Genomic DNA, 18,071 nt, shown 5'->3' on the forward strand with positions numbered 1-18,071 from the left:
AATAAAAATAAATATGCAAATCAGATGTATCAAATAGAACTTCTAAAAATATTCTTTAAAGCAGCCAAAAAGAAAAATAAAATGACAGTTTACCATCAAAGAAGCAACAATTATATTGACAACTTCCTTCTAAATAGTAACCATGAAAGTTAGAATAAAGTGATGTGCTGAATGTCAAAAGAAAAAAATACTGCTCACTTAAATTCAAAATCCAATGTAAACATTTTTTAGAAATAAAGGTGAAGTAAAGATATTTTATGGGGTTGGGGATATAGCTCAGTTGGTAGAATGCTTGGCTCACAAGCACAATGCCGTGGGTTCAATCCCCAGCATGCAAAAAAAAAAAAGAAAAAAAGAAAAAAAAAAAAAAAGAAAAAGATGTTTTCTGAAAAATCTTAAGTGAAGAAAATTATCTGCAGACCCCTGCTAAAGAGAATATTGGCAGTTCTTTCTCAGGTACAAGATAAATGCTCACAGATGGAAGACTTGAGATTCAGAAAGAATGATTACTCATATAAATGATAAATGTGTGAAGGAATCTAAAGAAATATGTCCCCTGTGTAAAACTGACATATGCATATATTCCATATAGGAATATAAGGTAGGAAAATACACCTTAAGAATTATACTTTGTGGGTCTGGGGTTGTGGCCCAATGGTAGAGCACTTGCCTGACGTGTGAGGCCCTGGGTTCAGTCCTCAGCACCACATATAAATACATATATACACACATACATAAAATAAATGTTCATTGACAACTGAAAAGATATATATAAAACAGAATAATACTTTGTGAGGATGAACATTGCAATTTGTAGGTTAACTATTAAAATAGGAGTGTAAAACTCTTAGAGTAGTACAAGGGCAAGTGGAACAATAAAAAACATATTTAATCAATTCAAAGGAGGCATAAACAAGTAGTAAGAGGAACATAGAACAGACAGAAAAATAGAAAGCCTTTAGGAGAATAAGTTAAGCACAAATAAATAAGATTGTCAGATTGCATAGAAACGAAACCCAGAAATGATTTGCTATTTGTAGGAAATATATTTAAGAACACAAACTTGTTAAAATTACAAGCATAAAAGTAGTATACAATGCAAACACTAATTAAAAAAGAAATTTGCTATAATATGATTACTACAGACAGGTAAAATTCAAGGGAATATTCTTGTCCATGAAGGCATAGGACACTCCATAATGATGGAAGGCTCAATTGTCCATGAAATTATAAATATGATATACCTAAATGAAACAAATAGCAGCCCCAAAACATATGCAAAAAAATAAAAGAATTGCAAGAACTAGAATATCGACAATCATAGTGGGAGACACTAAAACTTGTGATTATTAACATAAAACCTCATTCAAAACAGCAAAAGAAGTTATACTTTTAGAAAAAAATTAAATTTACTAAAGAAGACTACTAAAAAATGTGATTTTAGAAGTCACATCTTTTCTACACAAAGATACTATCTGATTAGTTTACTTTAACCCAAGCAACATCATCTGCTACTGATTATTTTTCTAGATTGAATATAGTTCAGAGGGCTTTATTCTGATGGTAGAATGGATCAAACAATTGGCTAACAAAAATTTTTAAAGGTATTATTAAATAATATTTTCCACAGGTAAAATTAACAAAGATCAAATTATTTTGCTATTTAGAAATGATTTTATCTCCTTTGTGTTAGACATAAATGATTAGGTAAATCTTTACCAAGAAAAACTTTAAATTTATTATTTTTTAAAATTAGGTCAATTAATGATTATAAATTACCAAAATATAAGTGTATCTTATAAAGATTTGCAAGAACAGATAAAAATTTTGAGCCACAATATTACATATCTCAATTGAAGTAGATTACTCTAAAAGTGGACATAAAAAGAGAGCATTATAGGTAAGAATAATCCAGGAAAATTAGCTTACTTGTGTTAAAATGTAAGACCAAATTCTAATCACATCCATTTCTGAACAAGTCCTCTTACTGACATGAAGGTTAACATGACTTAGAGGGTAAAGGAACTCTTCAAAGCAGAAACCTCCTCTTGGCAAATACCACAGGAATACTAATACTGGTAAATCTGTACACCTGCCTTTGAAGGCAACCTGAGGCCACTGTTTTCCACAAGGGAGAGAAGAAGGGATCAGACCCAGAGCAAGAAGACTGACCTTCTAACCATAGTCCCTATTCCAAGTTCCAGGGTCAAGTATCTCACGTTTTAGAAGGCAAAAATGATTTTAAATTTTCCTGGAGAAATTTGTCTTAATTCAAGGCCCAAGGAAGAAATTATCAATCATTTAGGATCTTAACAAATTCTATCAATTTGGAAGAAATTAGATCTTTTAAAAAAAATTATTAAAATCACAAATTAAACTGATTGCAATATGAAAAATAATTTAAAAATCAAGCTCAATTTACCTTTGTTCTATTAATGTTCACTTAAATTAACTAACAATTTTTATAACTATTGACTAATTAGACAACAAATGTTAAGGATCCACTAAGGGTCATGCAGCATAAGGTAGTGGAGAGTCACTCTCTTGTAAACCACCTGTGACTAAATTGCAGAGATCAATGCAAAGATTTACACTTCAAATAATTATGGCATGATATTAATGTTTAAGAAGAAGATTTCCACAATCATAATTCTTTTAAACTCTTTTTTCACAAACTGGGACATTGTGATGTGTCGTAGTTGCTACCCAGCCTTAAGTCATAAAACTCTGAAGAGAATCATTCAGGAATAATAGCATAGAATTTGATGTCCTTGTTATTTAATTTAGAATTATCTTCAAAGATTAAGAGAGAGAGAGAGAAGGAGAAGGAGGGAGGGAGGGAGGGAGGGAAAATTCTATGTTGCTAACATTAATAACATCAAATTTGAATACAAATTTTAGTGGAAAAATTTATGTTAGAAACTCATCTTGATAATACTAATGGTTGTTGTTATCTTTCCCTCTGAGAGATTGAAAATGAGACCAATAAAAACAAAAAAAAAAAAGAGAAAGAGAAGTTGAAGGAGGTAGAGGAGGAAGAAGAGAAAGAAAAAGAGGAGGAGGAGTAGAATAAGAAGAAAAAAGAGAAAAAGGAAAGAAAATTAGGAATTAAAGCATGAGTTGCTTCAAAGAGAAAACCTCATAAAAACATTCTGCCTTTATTCTAGCCCTTCCACAAAATGAACATCAGACAGATCTAAGAAATTGTGGCAATAGTATTATAATGCTATGTAACCATCAATACCATTTCTTTTATGAAAGCTGGCTTAATTTAGGAAAGAAATTTCATAGTAAAAATGCATTAAAATTTTTAAAAGAAATGGAATTTGAGTCCAAAAAAGTTGGGCTAATATCCTGTATTGAAAGTCCTTTATATTATCACCATTGCTCAGACTAAAATATTCAAAATGCTAATACCATCTCTTGATATAAAACCCCTTTATTCTAAAATGATATTTGAGATACAATGTTAGTGCCAGTCTTCTAGACATAAGGACTTTAGTGTTGAAGACACTTTAGCCATGAGGCTCCATAAATTATATTTGTTTTTGTGTTTTATCATGTTTTTGTGTTTATATATTTTTAATATATGCTAATTTTTTGTGATTGAATGACTTGCCAATTAATAAATATAAAGGGGATATCATGGAGAATGTGTTCAACATGCAAAATAATGATCTTCATATTTATCTATTTACTGTTTTTTGAACACCAACTAAATTGTTACAGGCAGAAAATGTAGCTGTCAAACTGAAAAGAACCCCCTGGCTTCATATAATGTAGAGTCCACTGGAGGGAAAAAAGAAAACTAAGTTAGAGAAATAAAATATAGAATTCTATATAGTTGCAAGTTCTACAAAGAAAAAACAAAAGAGAGATAAGGTGCACTAGGGTGGGAACTGCTACAATTTTATAATTTTAAGTAGGGTGATCATTTATGGTCCCACTGAGAATATGATTTCTGAGTAAAGACCTGAGGGAATTAAGAGAGAAAGCTTCCGGTTAACCAGAGGATAACTTTTTTAAGCACAGGAAATAGCCAGTGCAAAGTCCCTAAGGCAGTTCAATGTTTCACACGTTGATTACAGTGTAGAATGAATGAGGTGAAAAATTGTAGGTGATATCCCATAGGAAAGGGGGAAGGTGCTAATGTTGATGTTATAGTCCAGCTTGATCTAAAGACCTGAGCTTTGACACTGAAGTGGGAAAATATTTCAGGGATTTAAGATGATATGAAACAAAATTTGACTTAATTTTTATTTCCCCAAATTAGAATGATAGGTAGAAGGACAGCAAAACAGTTGGGAAAATCCCATATGATTCAGGTAAGAGATGGTGAACTACTGGGATGGAGTCATACAGGTGATTATACTGGTTCAGTTTGATATTCTCTTGGAAGATGGAACTAAGAGACTGCTACTAGTGTGAATACAGAATATGAAAGATGTAAAACACTGAGGTTCTGACCTAAGCTAATGAGGATTGAGGTTGCTAGCTAGTAATTGAGATGTAGACAACTAAGTGAAGATCATGAACTTGGTCTTGAACAAATTAAGTTTCTACATTTGACAATAAGAATCTGAAAGTCAGGGGGAATGTCTGGATTAGAGATGAATACTCTGGAGTCATAAACATTAAATGTTGTTTAAAGCCAGAAGAGAGACAAGATTATATCGGTAGTGTTAGTAGAGGCAGAAAGAGAAAGGGTATGAAAACTGCACTTGGGAATAACCAATCCTTGATATGACAAGAAAATACCGACAATGAATACGGAGGAGTGAACACTAAGGCAGAAGAAAAGATAGGCAAGGGAGCTGTCCTCAAGCCAATTAAAGAAAGTGTTTCGAGAAAGAGAGACCTACTGTGTCTAACACTGCTGATAAATTAAGCAGAAATGAAGACTCAGAACTGCCCTTTGCAGTTAGAAACACAGAGGTTGTCGACAATGTTCACAAGAGCAGTTTAGATGAAGTGGATGGGGTGAATGCCTGGCTGGAAAAATTCAAGAGAAACTGGGAAGAGAGAAATGAGAAAAAGCAAGTGAAGGCAATTTTTAAACAATCTGTTGCTGTAAAGTAAAAGATAAAATGAGGTAGTAGCTTGGTCGAGTGGGAGTGTTAATAGATTTTTTAAAATATGAGATAAATATAGGAACATGCTGCTGGTTTCATTCTGCTGGTTATAATCTAGTACAGCTAGAAACATTCATGATGAGAAAGAAAAATTCAGAAGTTTTGTCCTGGAAAAGCAAGAGGCAATGGGACCCAGAACTCAGGGAGAAAGCTGGTCTTTTCCAGGAACATGGAAGAGTTCATCACAGGGGAGAATAAGAGATAATGAAATCACCAAAAAACCAGTTTCAAAAACAATTCACAACGGGCTAGGGATATAGTTCAGTTGGTAGACTGCTTGCCTCACAAGCACAAGGCCCTGTGTTTAATTCCTCAACACCACAAAAAAAAAAAAAAAAAAAAAAAAAAAAAAAAAAGATTCACAAATAAATTTGATATTCAGTAGAATTCAGGTAATATTTCTTATTGTCATTACATATACCTAGGAACCATAATTTGAACCAAAACCTTAAGACAAAATAAAACAAAGATGTTAGCCATACTATGCCATAAGAATAGAGTCTGACACAAAGCAGACTCAGAAATGTTTGTTTAATAAATAGTAATTGTTTATAAAATGCTTACAACTAAAATAATAAAGTTAAAATTTAAATCTTTATAATCACTTAAAATTTGTAAAATCATGCAACAGATTAGAGGGAACTAGAATTCCATGTTTTATACAAAAGTAATTAAGTATCTTAGAAATTAAATCATTTTCCAGTTTCTTACTATTTAGTAAAGTTACAACTGAAATTCAGGTATTATACATTCTAGTTAATACTTTTCACATAACTCTCACTCTCTGGCTTATGTAAGTAATGGGCTATAGTGTATGCTCAGTACAAAAAAGACAAATTCATGGTGTCATACATATCAGGATTTGAGACCCTTATGCAGAATATACATGTTTTGATAAGCATCTCATGTGTCCTTAGTATAAATTTGTTTGTTTTATTAGAATTCAGAAGTAGTCTTGAGAAATCTATCAATGGCCCAGGTCTCCTAAAGGGTTCCAGAGAACTTTTATTTTCTTTTTTGGTACCGGGGATTGAACCAAAGGTGCACAACCCCTGAGCAATTAACAATGAGACAAGTTGGAAAATAAATTCATGGGAAATGAAAGAATAGGTTGGAATCTAAGGGGAAACAGAGTCAAGGGGCATTTTGTTATTATTGTGCTTCCCATTTTAATTTTAAGGAATAGATTTGAATATGTTAGTAAACCACCAGTTGAAAGGAAGAGTAATTAAAGATACTATAGGCAGAGGAAAAAATGGAGGGAGATAATAAGGAGGGATGGAGGATTTGCAGGAAAGTATTGGTTTTGAACAGGAACAGCAATACTTAAGAGTGAAGAATGAAACTAAATAAAGATAAGCACGAGAAAGGGTAAGTGTGGGGGGTGTATGGGAAAAGAAGGAGCCTGGGAAGGGATGGCTGTGAAGGATTAATGGCATGGAAATTTTGAAGTGAAATAATAGCATTGCTTGACACTGAGCTTTCAAGGGGCATGAAGAATGAAAGGGGGTCCCTAGATTTGTAAAATATGCATCCACTGTTGGCATACATTAGTGTATGTTTTAGGAGAACAGTGATAATAGAAGCCTAATTGTAAGAAATAGATAAAAAGAGGCAATGAGAAACAAAAGCTATAATTTCATTTAGCCAGGAGGTGAAAATAACTGGAAAGATAAAAACATATTAAGAAAATAGATTGCTACTTTAGGAAGTAACAAAATATGCAGCACTTTCGTCTTTGACAGACCAAAGGGTAGGACACTTAGTGTGTTGACATCAGGTTTCACTGAACAGGAAGGTGCTAGATCCAGATATGATAATCTCAGCATACTTGAAAGGAATGTTGTTTGATGTAATCAAAAGACATGAAAAACTGACCAACGTGGAAGTGGAAAATTTGGGAAAACCACTTAGGAGAATGTAGATAAGTTTTTTTAATATAAAAAAAAATTGAAAAACTTCCAAAATTCAATAAACATTGTGGGCTTTTGGCACTCTCAATTTGTGCTAATGCTCATTATTACCAAGTATAATTGCACAGTTAAGGTTGGCTAGAAATAATGATTATAATAATATATTAATAATAACTACGACAATAGTTACATTTAGCGTATACTATCTGTACTATCTGTGAGACATTGATCATTTGACATGTTCTAATTCCTCATAATGATCCTATGAGGCAGTTTCTATCATTATTTGAATCAAATATTTAACCAAGGTTATTGAGCTCTAAGTAGCAAGTAAAAAAGATACCCAGGCTCTTTGCCTGGAGAATGAAACTTTCTTTAAGGCAGATTCTGTCACTCTTTGTAAATCTTACCTAAATAGTTTGCATTTTAAAATGTCAAAAGAGAAACATATTCCTCTCCTCCAACCTCCTTTAACTCCTTATTTAAGTGTGCATGGGCACATCTCAATTTATGAAAAATACCTGCCATTTACAATGGTTCCTGAAGCATGCACACACACACACACACACACACACACACACACACACATCCTTGCATACAGTCCTAAGGGTAGATAGCATCCCCTCTTCCAATTAAGGAAATAAGAGTTTCAGGAAATTCAATGGACTTACCACTGATCTCTCAGCTAACAAGTAAAAGAGCTCCATTGCAAATTCTTACCTTCTGATTCAAGTCCAAAGCCTTGTCCATTCAGTAGTTAACTAGTCCCTGTTTCTTTTTCTTCAATATCCCCTGTATTTCTAACTTTTTTTCCTAGCTCCCTGGTTCATATTCCTATTTCAAATCTTCCTTCTTCACTAGAAAATTATCATAATAAGTTTTTCCTAATACAATAATGACTCAAAAGACTCTGGTTGCATTTGTGGTAGTTGGATTGCAAGATGATCCTGGTGCTTCACCCTTCCATGTGTCTATACCCTTGGACAGGGAATTTTGTATTGTTTTCCACTCTGTCTCTGGGCTTGGCCAGGGGACTTGCTAAAAAAATACTCAAGCAGAAGCTTAAAAAGCGCTTAAAAAACACTTGCTTATTTCTGCTGTGCCCTTACTCCTCTGCCTTGACCGTATGAGAACCTGCCAGAGCTAACCTATTGCTGAATTAAACACCAGGCATAGAGCTGAGTGGCCACAGTCAGCCCAGCCAAAACCATGTGAAGCAGACAATAGCCAGATGACATATATCTGATGAATCTAGTGGCAGAAGTTAGCCCAGCCAAGATTAGCCAATTCAAGTCAATCAATTAAATTCCACAAACCCATATTTTTGTATGCCACTGAGGTATTATGTTGTTTGTTACATAGTATTATTTAAATACCAGATAACTAATATGTGAATATTAAATAATCCATTCAAAATCAAAACAATAGAATAATGTTTCTTCATGATAACCTTTATAGGGTCACCAACTCGATCAAAATTCTACATATTATTTTATATGCAAATTCCTACTCTTATCTCTCTCCCCCCCACATTTGAATAGCTCACACTTCTGTCCTGCTATATAAAACCTAATTTTCACACTACAACCTTTCATCAAGCAAATCTGTTGGTTATTTTCTGTATGTAGTTCCCATTTAGTTTTCAAAACAAATCAGGACTACTGTTAGATCATTCTTCTTTGTTCAGTTTGGGACCTCAAGCCTAGCCTAAAACATAGCATAGTTTGAATGTCAGCTCTTGTGTCCTTTAGCAAGTTTCTGTCTGCCCAACTTAACTGCCTTACACTGAATATGTTCTGATCTTTTCCAACATTAAAAAAGTACCTCAATAATACCAGTTCCCACATGAAACCTTCTGCAGTTAATCATATATCAGTTTCATAGCCCAAATACTTTCAGCATTTCTATAATCTCCAATCCACTTACATTTTTAAAGCAATTCTATTTTCTGTGTTCTCTTGGAGTCAAACTATGTTACTTTTCCCCATGTCTTTATAATCATCTGTAACCATTCAGTAACACACAGGAGACCCTCAATATATACTAAACAAAGTAATGGAAAGAATTGTTTTAACAATTCTTTTAACAGTTTTAACAACTTTTATATATCATGACTTTTGCAATAGGAAGTACAAGCCTCTTATCTATAAATATTCTTAAGTATGTTAATAACTGACAAATATTTGCTATTTTCAAAAATGTCTAAATCATTTATTTTTTCAATATTCATGTAAATTATTCTAATGCTTTTTAATATATATGTAGGAATAAGTGAATCTTTTGATATTCTAGATAAAGCAAATTCAATCTTTTCAATATTTAATGTTTCATAAATTAATTAACTTTTACTTGTATTATTTTCTTTAATCACCATAAACTGCCCTGAGGGGTATTAGTATTAAGCCCCTTTTTTTAGCATAGAAATCAGAAGTCTTGACTCAGGCTGGTGACATGTGCTGGAGTCACAATACAAACTAAACCTTTCTATTTCTAGTTTATAATGTGTTTCTACATCACAATGCATATATTTAGTTCCATTTTTACTTTAAAAGACCTCACTATGGGCTTGGTAATCTTGTGGTGTGGACTGAGATATGATCCAATTCTCCAATTTAGAGTTTAGTTTGGGATCAGGTACATAAATAGATAATTTAATTACAATGTGATGAATGATAGGGGTAAGTAAAACAGGAAATGTACTTGGGGGTCAGAAAACAATTCCTGGAGGAGATAAAACTCTTAGCTAGGAAGAGCAATTAGCCAAACAAAGGCACTAGGGAAGCACATCTTAGGCACAGAGAAGAATATGCATGAAGGGAGAAGACTAGCACAGCATTAGGTATGTTGGGGTACTAAAAACATTACTATTTAGCACAAAATGTGACACATTACAAAAGTGGGGTGTTAAGAGATGGAGCAAAGAAGTGCATGGCCAGGTACTGAAGGAATAGCAAAGAATAGAGGGACTTGAGAATTATTTAAAGACTCTCAGGTGTGTGGGTAGGGAATTAGAGCAGACAAGGTGGAAAGTGGAAGACACAGTATGACAGAATTTGGGACACACTGAATGTGAGGGTCCCTGGACCATTAAAATGAATCTGCACATTTAAAAGGTAAATAATTGAGTGTGTAGCTTAGAAATATCAGGCCTTGAGATGTGGAATGACCAGTGCTCTGAAATACAGAGACATCCAAACACATAAGGAAACATTAAACACTACGGCTGCAAAACAATTTACATGGTTAGGTTTGTTAAAGTTATTGCTGCCTTTCTTCATAAAGGAATAATAGGACAGGAGGTAGCTAAAGCAGAGCTCCAAATCACCAACATCAACAAACATTGCACAGGCTATTTAAAATGTCTATGTCAAAAGTTTGTCTCTGCTTTCAATTCTGCTTTCTAAAGTTGTTTTTGTTTTTAATACTACTTGATTTCAACTTTATGTTTTATTTCTGCCTCAAACCTCACACGTGTAGTAGTCATTTTCCCTTCAGTTCAGTGTAAGCTACAATGCCACCAAATGGTGCAGGTATTTTGCTTGCAAAATATTATACAGCATTCAAAGGTACCAATTAATGAGAAGTACTCCTTGATTACTTACAGAAAATATATCCCTTGTGGTACAGATTAGGTTACTAAGTATTTGATGTTTTAAAATGTGAGAGTCAACACTGTCTTTAAGGACCTGTGGATTTCTAGAGATATTTATAATAGTAGCATACAAATCAATATTGAAAACAATGTGTCAAAGTATATATAAAATAGATTGCAACCAATGCCATCTAAATATGCAAAGCCATAATTTCTAATGTAAAATTCCAAAATCATATACTCTGAGAATTGATATTTTATTTGTAAATATATAGCAAACTTCATTGGTGGCAAAACTAGATCTGTGCTAACCTGAGATTGTTTTTACCATGAAGTAGGGATATCCAAAGGTTTCTTTTCAGAAATAAATATGTATAAATATGTGCTTCCCATAACCCTTCTAGAGGAAAATTTCATAAAAATACATTCATATACATGCAGCATACAGGAAAATTCTGAACTCCAAAACACAATAGTTTGAATTTAAAAAATGCACATTAATATAAAAAATCAAAAATTAAATTTTAGATGGCATTATAATCTAAATGTTTAATTCAACTGAATTGCTATAGTTAATAGTTTTCATTCTTGTACCTTTGAGAAAAGATTGATCCACACAATATAGGTCTTTGTGAAAATATTTTCCAGTTTTCTCTTTTTTTCCTCATTTTGTTTTAGTACTTTATTTCTACAACAAACTTTAAAAGTCACTTTTTTTCATGAAAGGGAGCAAAAATTTAAAAACTTGAATTATTCTTAGAATCATTTTGACAGGGTTAGGATTGAAACCAAACGTATTAGGCTGAAATAAACCATGGAAAGACAAAGGCAGGAAGGATATATGCAGAGTCTTACAAGTGGGATCAAATTATTAACTTCCAAGGAGAGCGTGAGGAAAATGGGAATTCTCTACAGAATTTATACAATTTAACGAAAAATGTTAGTAGATTGTTACCCCAGTACATTCCGAAGTTATGTTGAACTTGTGCCCAATATACAATTGTAGATTTCTCCAAAGAAACACTGTATCCAAAAGATAAATGACTGTGATTTTGTGCTTGACACAGATGAGGAATAGTGTGATTGGTAACAGGACCCCACTTTAACAACAGCAATAACCAACTCAAAAATCCTAGAGATGAAGGAGCTTGATGCTGATAGTTGTAGAAATCACCTTATAAAAAACAATTGCAAAGACCTAAATATCTACCTTGAAAAATTTCATTTTTGGTAAAGGTTGGATAATTGCTTTTTGAAATGAATCAACACATTCTGTGTGATTAAATAAACTAGTCTTATCAACAGGTGAGAGTTATTTGAAACATTATTTCATCTCAACAGGAAACAAATGGACTGAAAATGTAAACAAGAGTTTTTTCTATGGGTTTCAGGATCACCCAATATGGTGAGGTAGAAGGGTTTTGGTATTCTTTCTATGCTGAGAATCATAAATAGATCATTGTAACACTGCAAGTAGCTAATACAGCAGGGTTTAGAATCCAATCAACCTTAATTGCATAGTTTTCTATATTTCTGAAAAGATATGTGCTGGTACCAGACATAATTTCATGGAGAGAAGGTACCTCTTTAATGTTCACTATATTATCTTTTAAGTAGAATGCCAATCAAACCTCTATTTGGAAGAAAATTGTAGTGATGGTAATTATTAAAAATCTCATTCATATCCTATGATTTTTTCTCATACCTAAAAGAACCACAATTATGAAATTCTTCAGTAAGTAAATTGATCCTTATTAACTCTGCATATAAATAAGTTATCAATCACCATAAATTTTTAGTTTCTTCCTATAAAAAGACTGACAGAAAAATATTTAAAAATAACTAATGTAACAATATTAAATGTTTAAATAATGTTGAATTTTGTCTTTTCTCAATTTCCAAACTATTTTTAAAATAAAAAAAAGTACCTGAAGTTTGTTGTTATTGTTTGTTTTACTTTGGTTGGAGCTGGAGATCAAGCCCAGGCCTCATGCATGCTAAACCAGCACCCTACCATTGGACTGCACCCTCAATCCCCCAATTGAAGTAGTTTTTGAGCAGAAAGGGCAATATATCAGTAATTCTAATACAGTAGGCATTAGGCATTTTTAAAGAAAGACAAAACAACATTTCAACAGTAGACTTCTAAACTACCACCAAGACAGACCACATTACTAAAAATTAAAAATAGGTATTTCCAAACATCACAGATAAAACTGTGTTCACAATCAGGCAATTAAAAACTAAACAAGTAATTCTGTACCTCTGCTGAAACATACAGATAAAATTTCCAAGAAACAGACCAGATGGGAACTCATGCTTCACATCCCTCCCCATCAATATACCATGATTTTATTTGAGGCAAGATTTCATATAAATTAATTATCTGTTCTTAATTTTTTTCTTATCAGAAATTGCATATTATATATAACAAGTGGAAAAGTAACTAAGAATAGGAATAAAGCAAATCTTTTAAAAATCTTATTCCATTTTTAATTCCAACAGGAAGGACAAATGGCACTAGAAGCATACCTGTGGCAGGGCTGAATTTAGCTGTCTCTGGAGTGAGTCTCTGTCATAGATGACATCCTGAAGCCTTTGCTGGGCAAGTGAGAGGCTTTCCTGGGTCTCCCGGAGGGTATCCAGCAGACGATCTCTTTCATCTAGCATATTCACCATCAGCTGCTCAAAATGGGAGTCTGAGTCCGAGCCACTGCTTTGGGACCCCCTTTGGCTCATTGGGGTGTCCTCATTAATCGTGGGCATCACTTCACACATCATTGCTTGAAGAAAGTGAAGGGGGAGTCTTAGTAAAGAAGTGATTCCAATAACGCCGCCTGGTTATCATCACAGTATACTCTTGGCAGCTCATTAGCTTCACTATCCCTCTTTCCCCTACTCACTGCCCCAACTCCAGACCAAGCTATTTTGACCTCAGTGAAATATAATCCATTCACTTCCTCCAATCTACATGCTTTCTCTTTTCACTATGTCCCACCAACAAAATACATCTTGGTTTCCCTTCTTTCTTGGTTTTCATTTTCTTGATTTATCCCACTCTAATTTGATTTACAGAAACATGTTATTTCAATTATATGTCATCACCTTTCATTTATTGCAAGGTTTAGAGTGCATACCTCTATGTTATTTGTTATTATATTGTCAACAGAAAGCACAGTGTCTGGCACTTAATGAATAGAAAGTAATGATTTTTGAATGACAGGTAATTGAGTGAATCAATATTCACCTTTCATTTAGAAAATCCAAAATAATTGAGTATTTGTCTTATATAATGAGCAGCTTTTACCTTATCTTTTCAACAGATGTTTTCACATCAACTAGTTTAAAGCTTTTGACCTTACAACTTTCATTTTATTATTTTATGTGCTTGCTTCCTGAATTTTTACAGAAGCCTATGTTTAGCTGATAAGTGATACTGACTGAATCACATAAACTTTATGAAATAGGCTGAGATATATAAATTTGCTTTTATTATTATACTACTAATTACAGTTAATATTCCTTTGTTTCCTGTTAGGTGCATTGTCTGGTTTCCACCCAAGCAATACAAACGAACACTTTCAAATATTCCACAAAACAGATGCGGTAAATTACATTAGCTAATGTAGTAACATCACATCTCGGCTGCTAATCACAAGCTCCCAGTCATGAAATAAATGAACTGTTCAAAATATTTTTAAATCATTTTTAATTTGATTTAAAATGAACCAGACAGAAATGGAAATGCAAAATTCTTATTATGTGGCATCTTAAGAAACAAAAATTATCACATTTTCTCTTTTATCCTCTATCTTACGTTTTTTAAAAAAAGTCCAACTCATCTCAATTTCAGTTTTTGTACAAAGGCCAGAAGCTATTAATTAGAGGGCATGATTTTGCAGAAGGCTGATGTGGAGAAAGACTGGTTTGGCTGTTGATCCTGAAGTATTCTTTGGTTTTATAATGCAAGGTTAATTTGTTTTCCTGCCTACATATTCATGTCCTGGGGGAAAACATTTCTGGTGATATTTTCAAATAAAATGTCAAGATTTAACAATTCAGTAGTTAATTACTTTTGTATAATTCTTCATATGAATTGGGTTATTGAGAAGAGGAATTTGGTTATTTGTGAATGACTGAGGGAGCATTGAGAACTAAGAGAATATTTTTAAAAAGGAAATTATTTCTGTGACTGATAACTTAGGTAAAATATTAAGGAATTGGTGAATTTTAGGATAATTCAAAATGCCTTCACACTTTGCTCATCACTGAAAACACTGAGCTACCTGTTCACCCTAAAATAAATATAGATTTGACATATAGAACAAATTTACACTCACTCACACATTACTCCTTTTGTTAGCAGCTTAATAAAAAAAACACAAATGGATTTGCATTTTTATCAATTTGATTTTCATTCAAAAACTATAACAAAAATAGAAAAAATTTCACTGCTATAAACTTTCTTTACATTAATTGAAAAGAAATTGGAAAACAGCAATAAAATTCTAACACATGTGCCTATTTAAAACAATTAGTTCACACAGCAGTATGAAATCAATACACTGAACAGTTGTGTCATTCTGAGAAACATCATCAGAAGCCTATGTTTATTTTTGACATTTAAGGTTAAAACAAAGTATGGGAGAAGAAATGATAGCAGTGTGAAAATTTGTGCCAAAACACTAATAGAGTTTAAATTTTAAGGTAACCTGAGCCTTCTTAAGTCATTATTTTATGTCAAATCCTTCTTGAAAGTTAACTATTAGCTCCTCTCCACTTTGGGTTACTTAGGAAGACTTTAAATTCCAAGGAAAAACATAACTGTAGTGATTGCCCCAAGTACAATTTTCACCTGAATGTAATTTCCTAATTCTACAAACCTCTTGTATTACCATGGGATATTAGGCATTCATAGATTTTAGGCTCTCAGATCAGCATAAAAGGTAGTCTTTGATTTAGTCAGTCAAAAGATGTTACTCTGAGAAGCTGCTTGGGGACTTAGAAAGTATATCCACATGCAAAAGAATCTGATTCCATTCCACTCCTGAAATATATGAACCAGAGCAAGTTACTTCATCTCTCAAAACTTAAGTTTTCTCTTCCATAAAGTAGGAATAATAATCTATTATTTTATTTTTTAATCTCATTTTATGTATCTAATAGGTTACTTCACTGAAATCACACAGTAAAAGATATAAAGGACTATTATAAATCCATGTATCTATTTTCATTATAAAATTTCAGTTTTGCAGAAATAATATTATACCTTTGTGACTCTTTTTGCTTCTAGGCCTAAAGGTTTAATTCTAGTGGATACTTCTGAACTCTTCAAATTCAATTTATAAAAATCAAAGTATGCAAAAGTCATTCAGAAAATAAATGAATACATGTTACTTTTTCTTTGGTCAACCTAAATGTTGACCATGTAGATCCAAAGTCTTTTTATCATAAATTAAAGGAAAAAAGTGTACAAAAAACAAAGCCACTCTCATGAGGTAACTCAGTTCTTTCATTAGAACTTATATTCTGTCCAATAGCAATTGTAAAATAGTTTAATTATCCTTAAAATATAGCTTACACTTTCTGAAATATACATTTTAAATATTAAAAGTTATTAAAAATCTATACAGAATGTTTTGTAGAAAGGATGACATCTGAAACAACTTGGAAGGTCCCAAAGGATATGGTCATTCAATGACTTTGGTATTTCACCCAGATATACTACTTTTAACTTTTATAGTTGTCTTCAGTATTAAAAGTGCAAATATAACCTAATTTCTGAAAAACCAGAAAGGGCATGCACACAATTTATTTGAATACTTATCTTTTCATCACCATATCCCTCCCTAAAGTCAACTTGATATATCAATGACATTAGCCTCATCTAGGTATTGATGACTTCAACATTAATTTGTGGAACACTTCAAGACCTAGTTAGAAACATTTAATTTTGTTGTGGGAGGAAAAAATAATAAGCCTGCTTGGTTTGATTATCTGTGTGCTTAAATTTAGCTCGAATAATTTATGCCTGAAAAACCAACTCCTATATTCTTAGCACATAACCTTGACTGTCTTCTAAATCTCTGATTTCAAAATAAAAGTTTCGAATATCCGCTAGAGTTATTACCCAAGGGATTTCAAAATTTGATGTGTTCATTAGCAATGTATGTCACACAAGCAGTACCTATTCAGATCTAAGAGTGTTCCAAAAGGTTTTTTTTTTTTCCCCTGTGAGTGAATAACTTTACTTATACCATATCATTAGGATTTAGACCCTACTACAGGCAAAGATAACATTATTCTTTATAGTAAGTTTCCTCTACAAAAATTTAGTCTTAAGAACCATCCCTGCTCCACCTCAGTTAACCCACAGGAGTAATTCAGTGAGAGAAATGCTAGCCATTGTCTGATTACATTACATGAATATTCTTCCTTCTATTTAACTCTTTGAAATCCCCCGTCCTCTTCGAGAAATATCATTATCATCTCTAATGGAAGCATTTTCACTTTCTTTGCCTCAGTGCCTTCACAGTAGCCAAAGAGCCAGCTCACCCCACACTGCTGGACAGTTATCTCTCAGCCACACCCCCCACCGCCCCGAAGAAGTTGACTTCATAATTTCCACACTAAAATTGTTCATCCTGCTCATCAGGAGCCAGATAAGTGGGCAGGAGGCAGAGAAATCGGAGATGGCGAGAAGGGGTGGAAAGCAAAAGCTACCTAACAGTAATCAGTAATCCACAAGGAGGAATTTGCATCTCATCTTCCCTGGGGGCGGGGTGGGGCCGGGGAGGTGGTAAAAATAAAACGAAGGGAAAGCGTGTAACTCAAATACAGTTTCTGTACCTAATGTCTGTAATTTCGGGTCCTGCTTCTTCAATTGATCAATGACAACCGCAGTCTCTGGCTTGACGAGAGGGGAGGCTCACACCCAGCACTCCTGGACCATTTCCCTAGCAACCGGAGGAGAAAGGCAGCTTAGACATACGCGTGTCCCAGCACTCTCCCGGAACGTGCCCCGGCTGGGTGGCGTGGCAGCAACTCGGCATCTTCCCGCGGCTCCGTCAGCAGCCAAAAGGAGAAGCGTCCATCGGAAAAATGGCATATTACAAATTTTGCTTTGGGAAGCAGAGCTCGGTTCAGACCATTGTCAAAGGGAGAAGAGGGGGAGGCGGTTCTTAAAGCAGCAGCGGCCCCTTTGCTAGAGCAGCCGCAGCTCCCCGCGTGCAGCTGGAGCCCCGGGGCGGGGAGCCGAGAACTGGGAGACGGGGGTTGACTTTCAGAAACTTAACCAAGCAGCGCGACTTCCCCCTCCCCGTCCGGCCCACAGGGGTGTGAGGAAGCGTCCCTCCAAACATGAACTTTGGGGAAAGGCGTGAGGTGTATCTGGAAGGGAAGTTCTCCACCCAGTCCCCCACCTGGAGCCCCTCC

At 33.9% G+C, this 18,071-nt stretch overlaps 1 protein-coding gene across 1 annotated transcript in view; it reads right to left on the minus strand.

Moving 5' to 3' along the window:
* Positions 1–17,737, minus strand: part of PPFIA2 (PTPRF interacting protein alpha 2) — a 524,056-nt gene extending 506,319 nt beyond the window's left edge. The window contains exons 1-2 of the mRNA XM_079140424.1: positions 17,487–17,737; positions 13,170–13,420 (exon numbers count right to left, since the gene is read on the minus strand). Coding sequence (XP_078996550.1) covers positions 13,170–13,418 — 249 coding nt within the window. The 5' untranslated portion in view covers positions 13,419–13,420; positions 17,487–17,737. The remainder of the gene's footprint in view (positions 1–13,169; positions 13,421–17,486) is intronic.
* Between the last annotated feature and the right edge of the window lie 334 nt (positions 17,738–18,071).

This window comes from Sciurus vulgaris (assembly GCF_902686455.1).
Source record: "Sciurus vulgaris genome assembly, chromosome: 5".
NCBI lineage: Eukaryota > Metazoa > Chordata > Mammalia > Rodentia > Sciuridae > Sciurus > Sciurus vulgaris.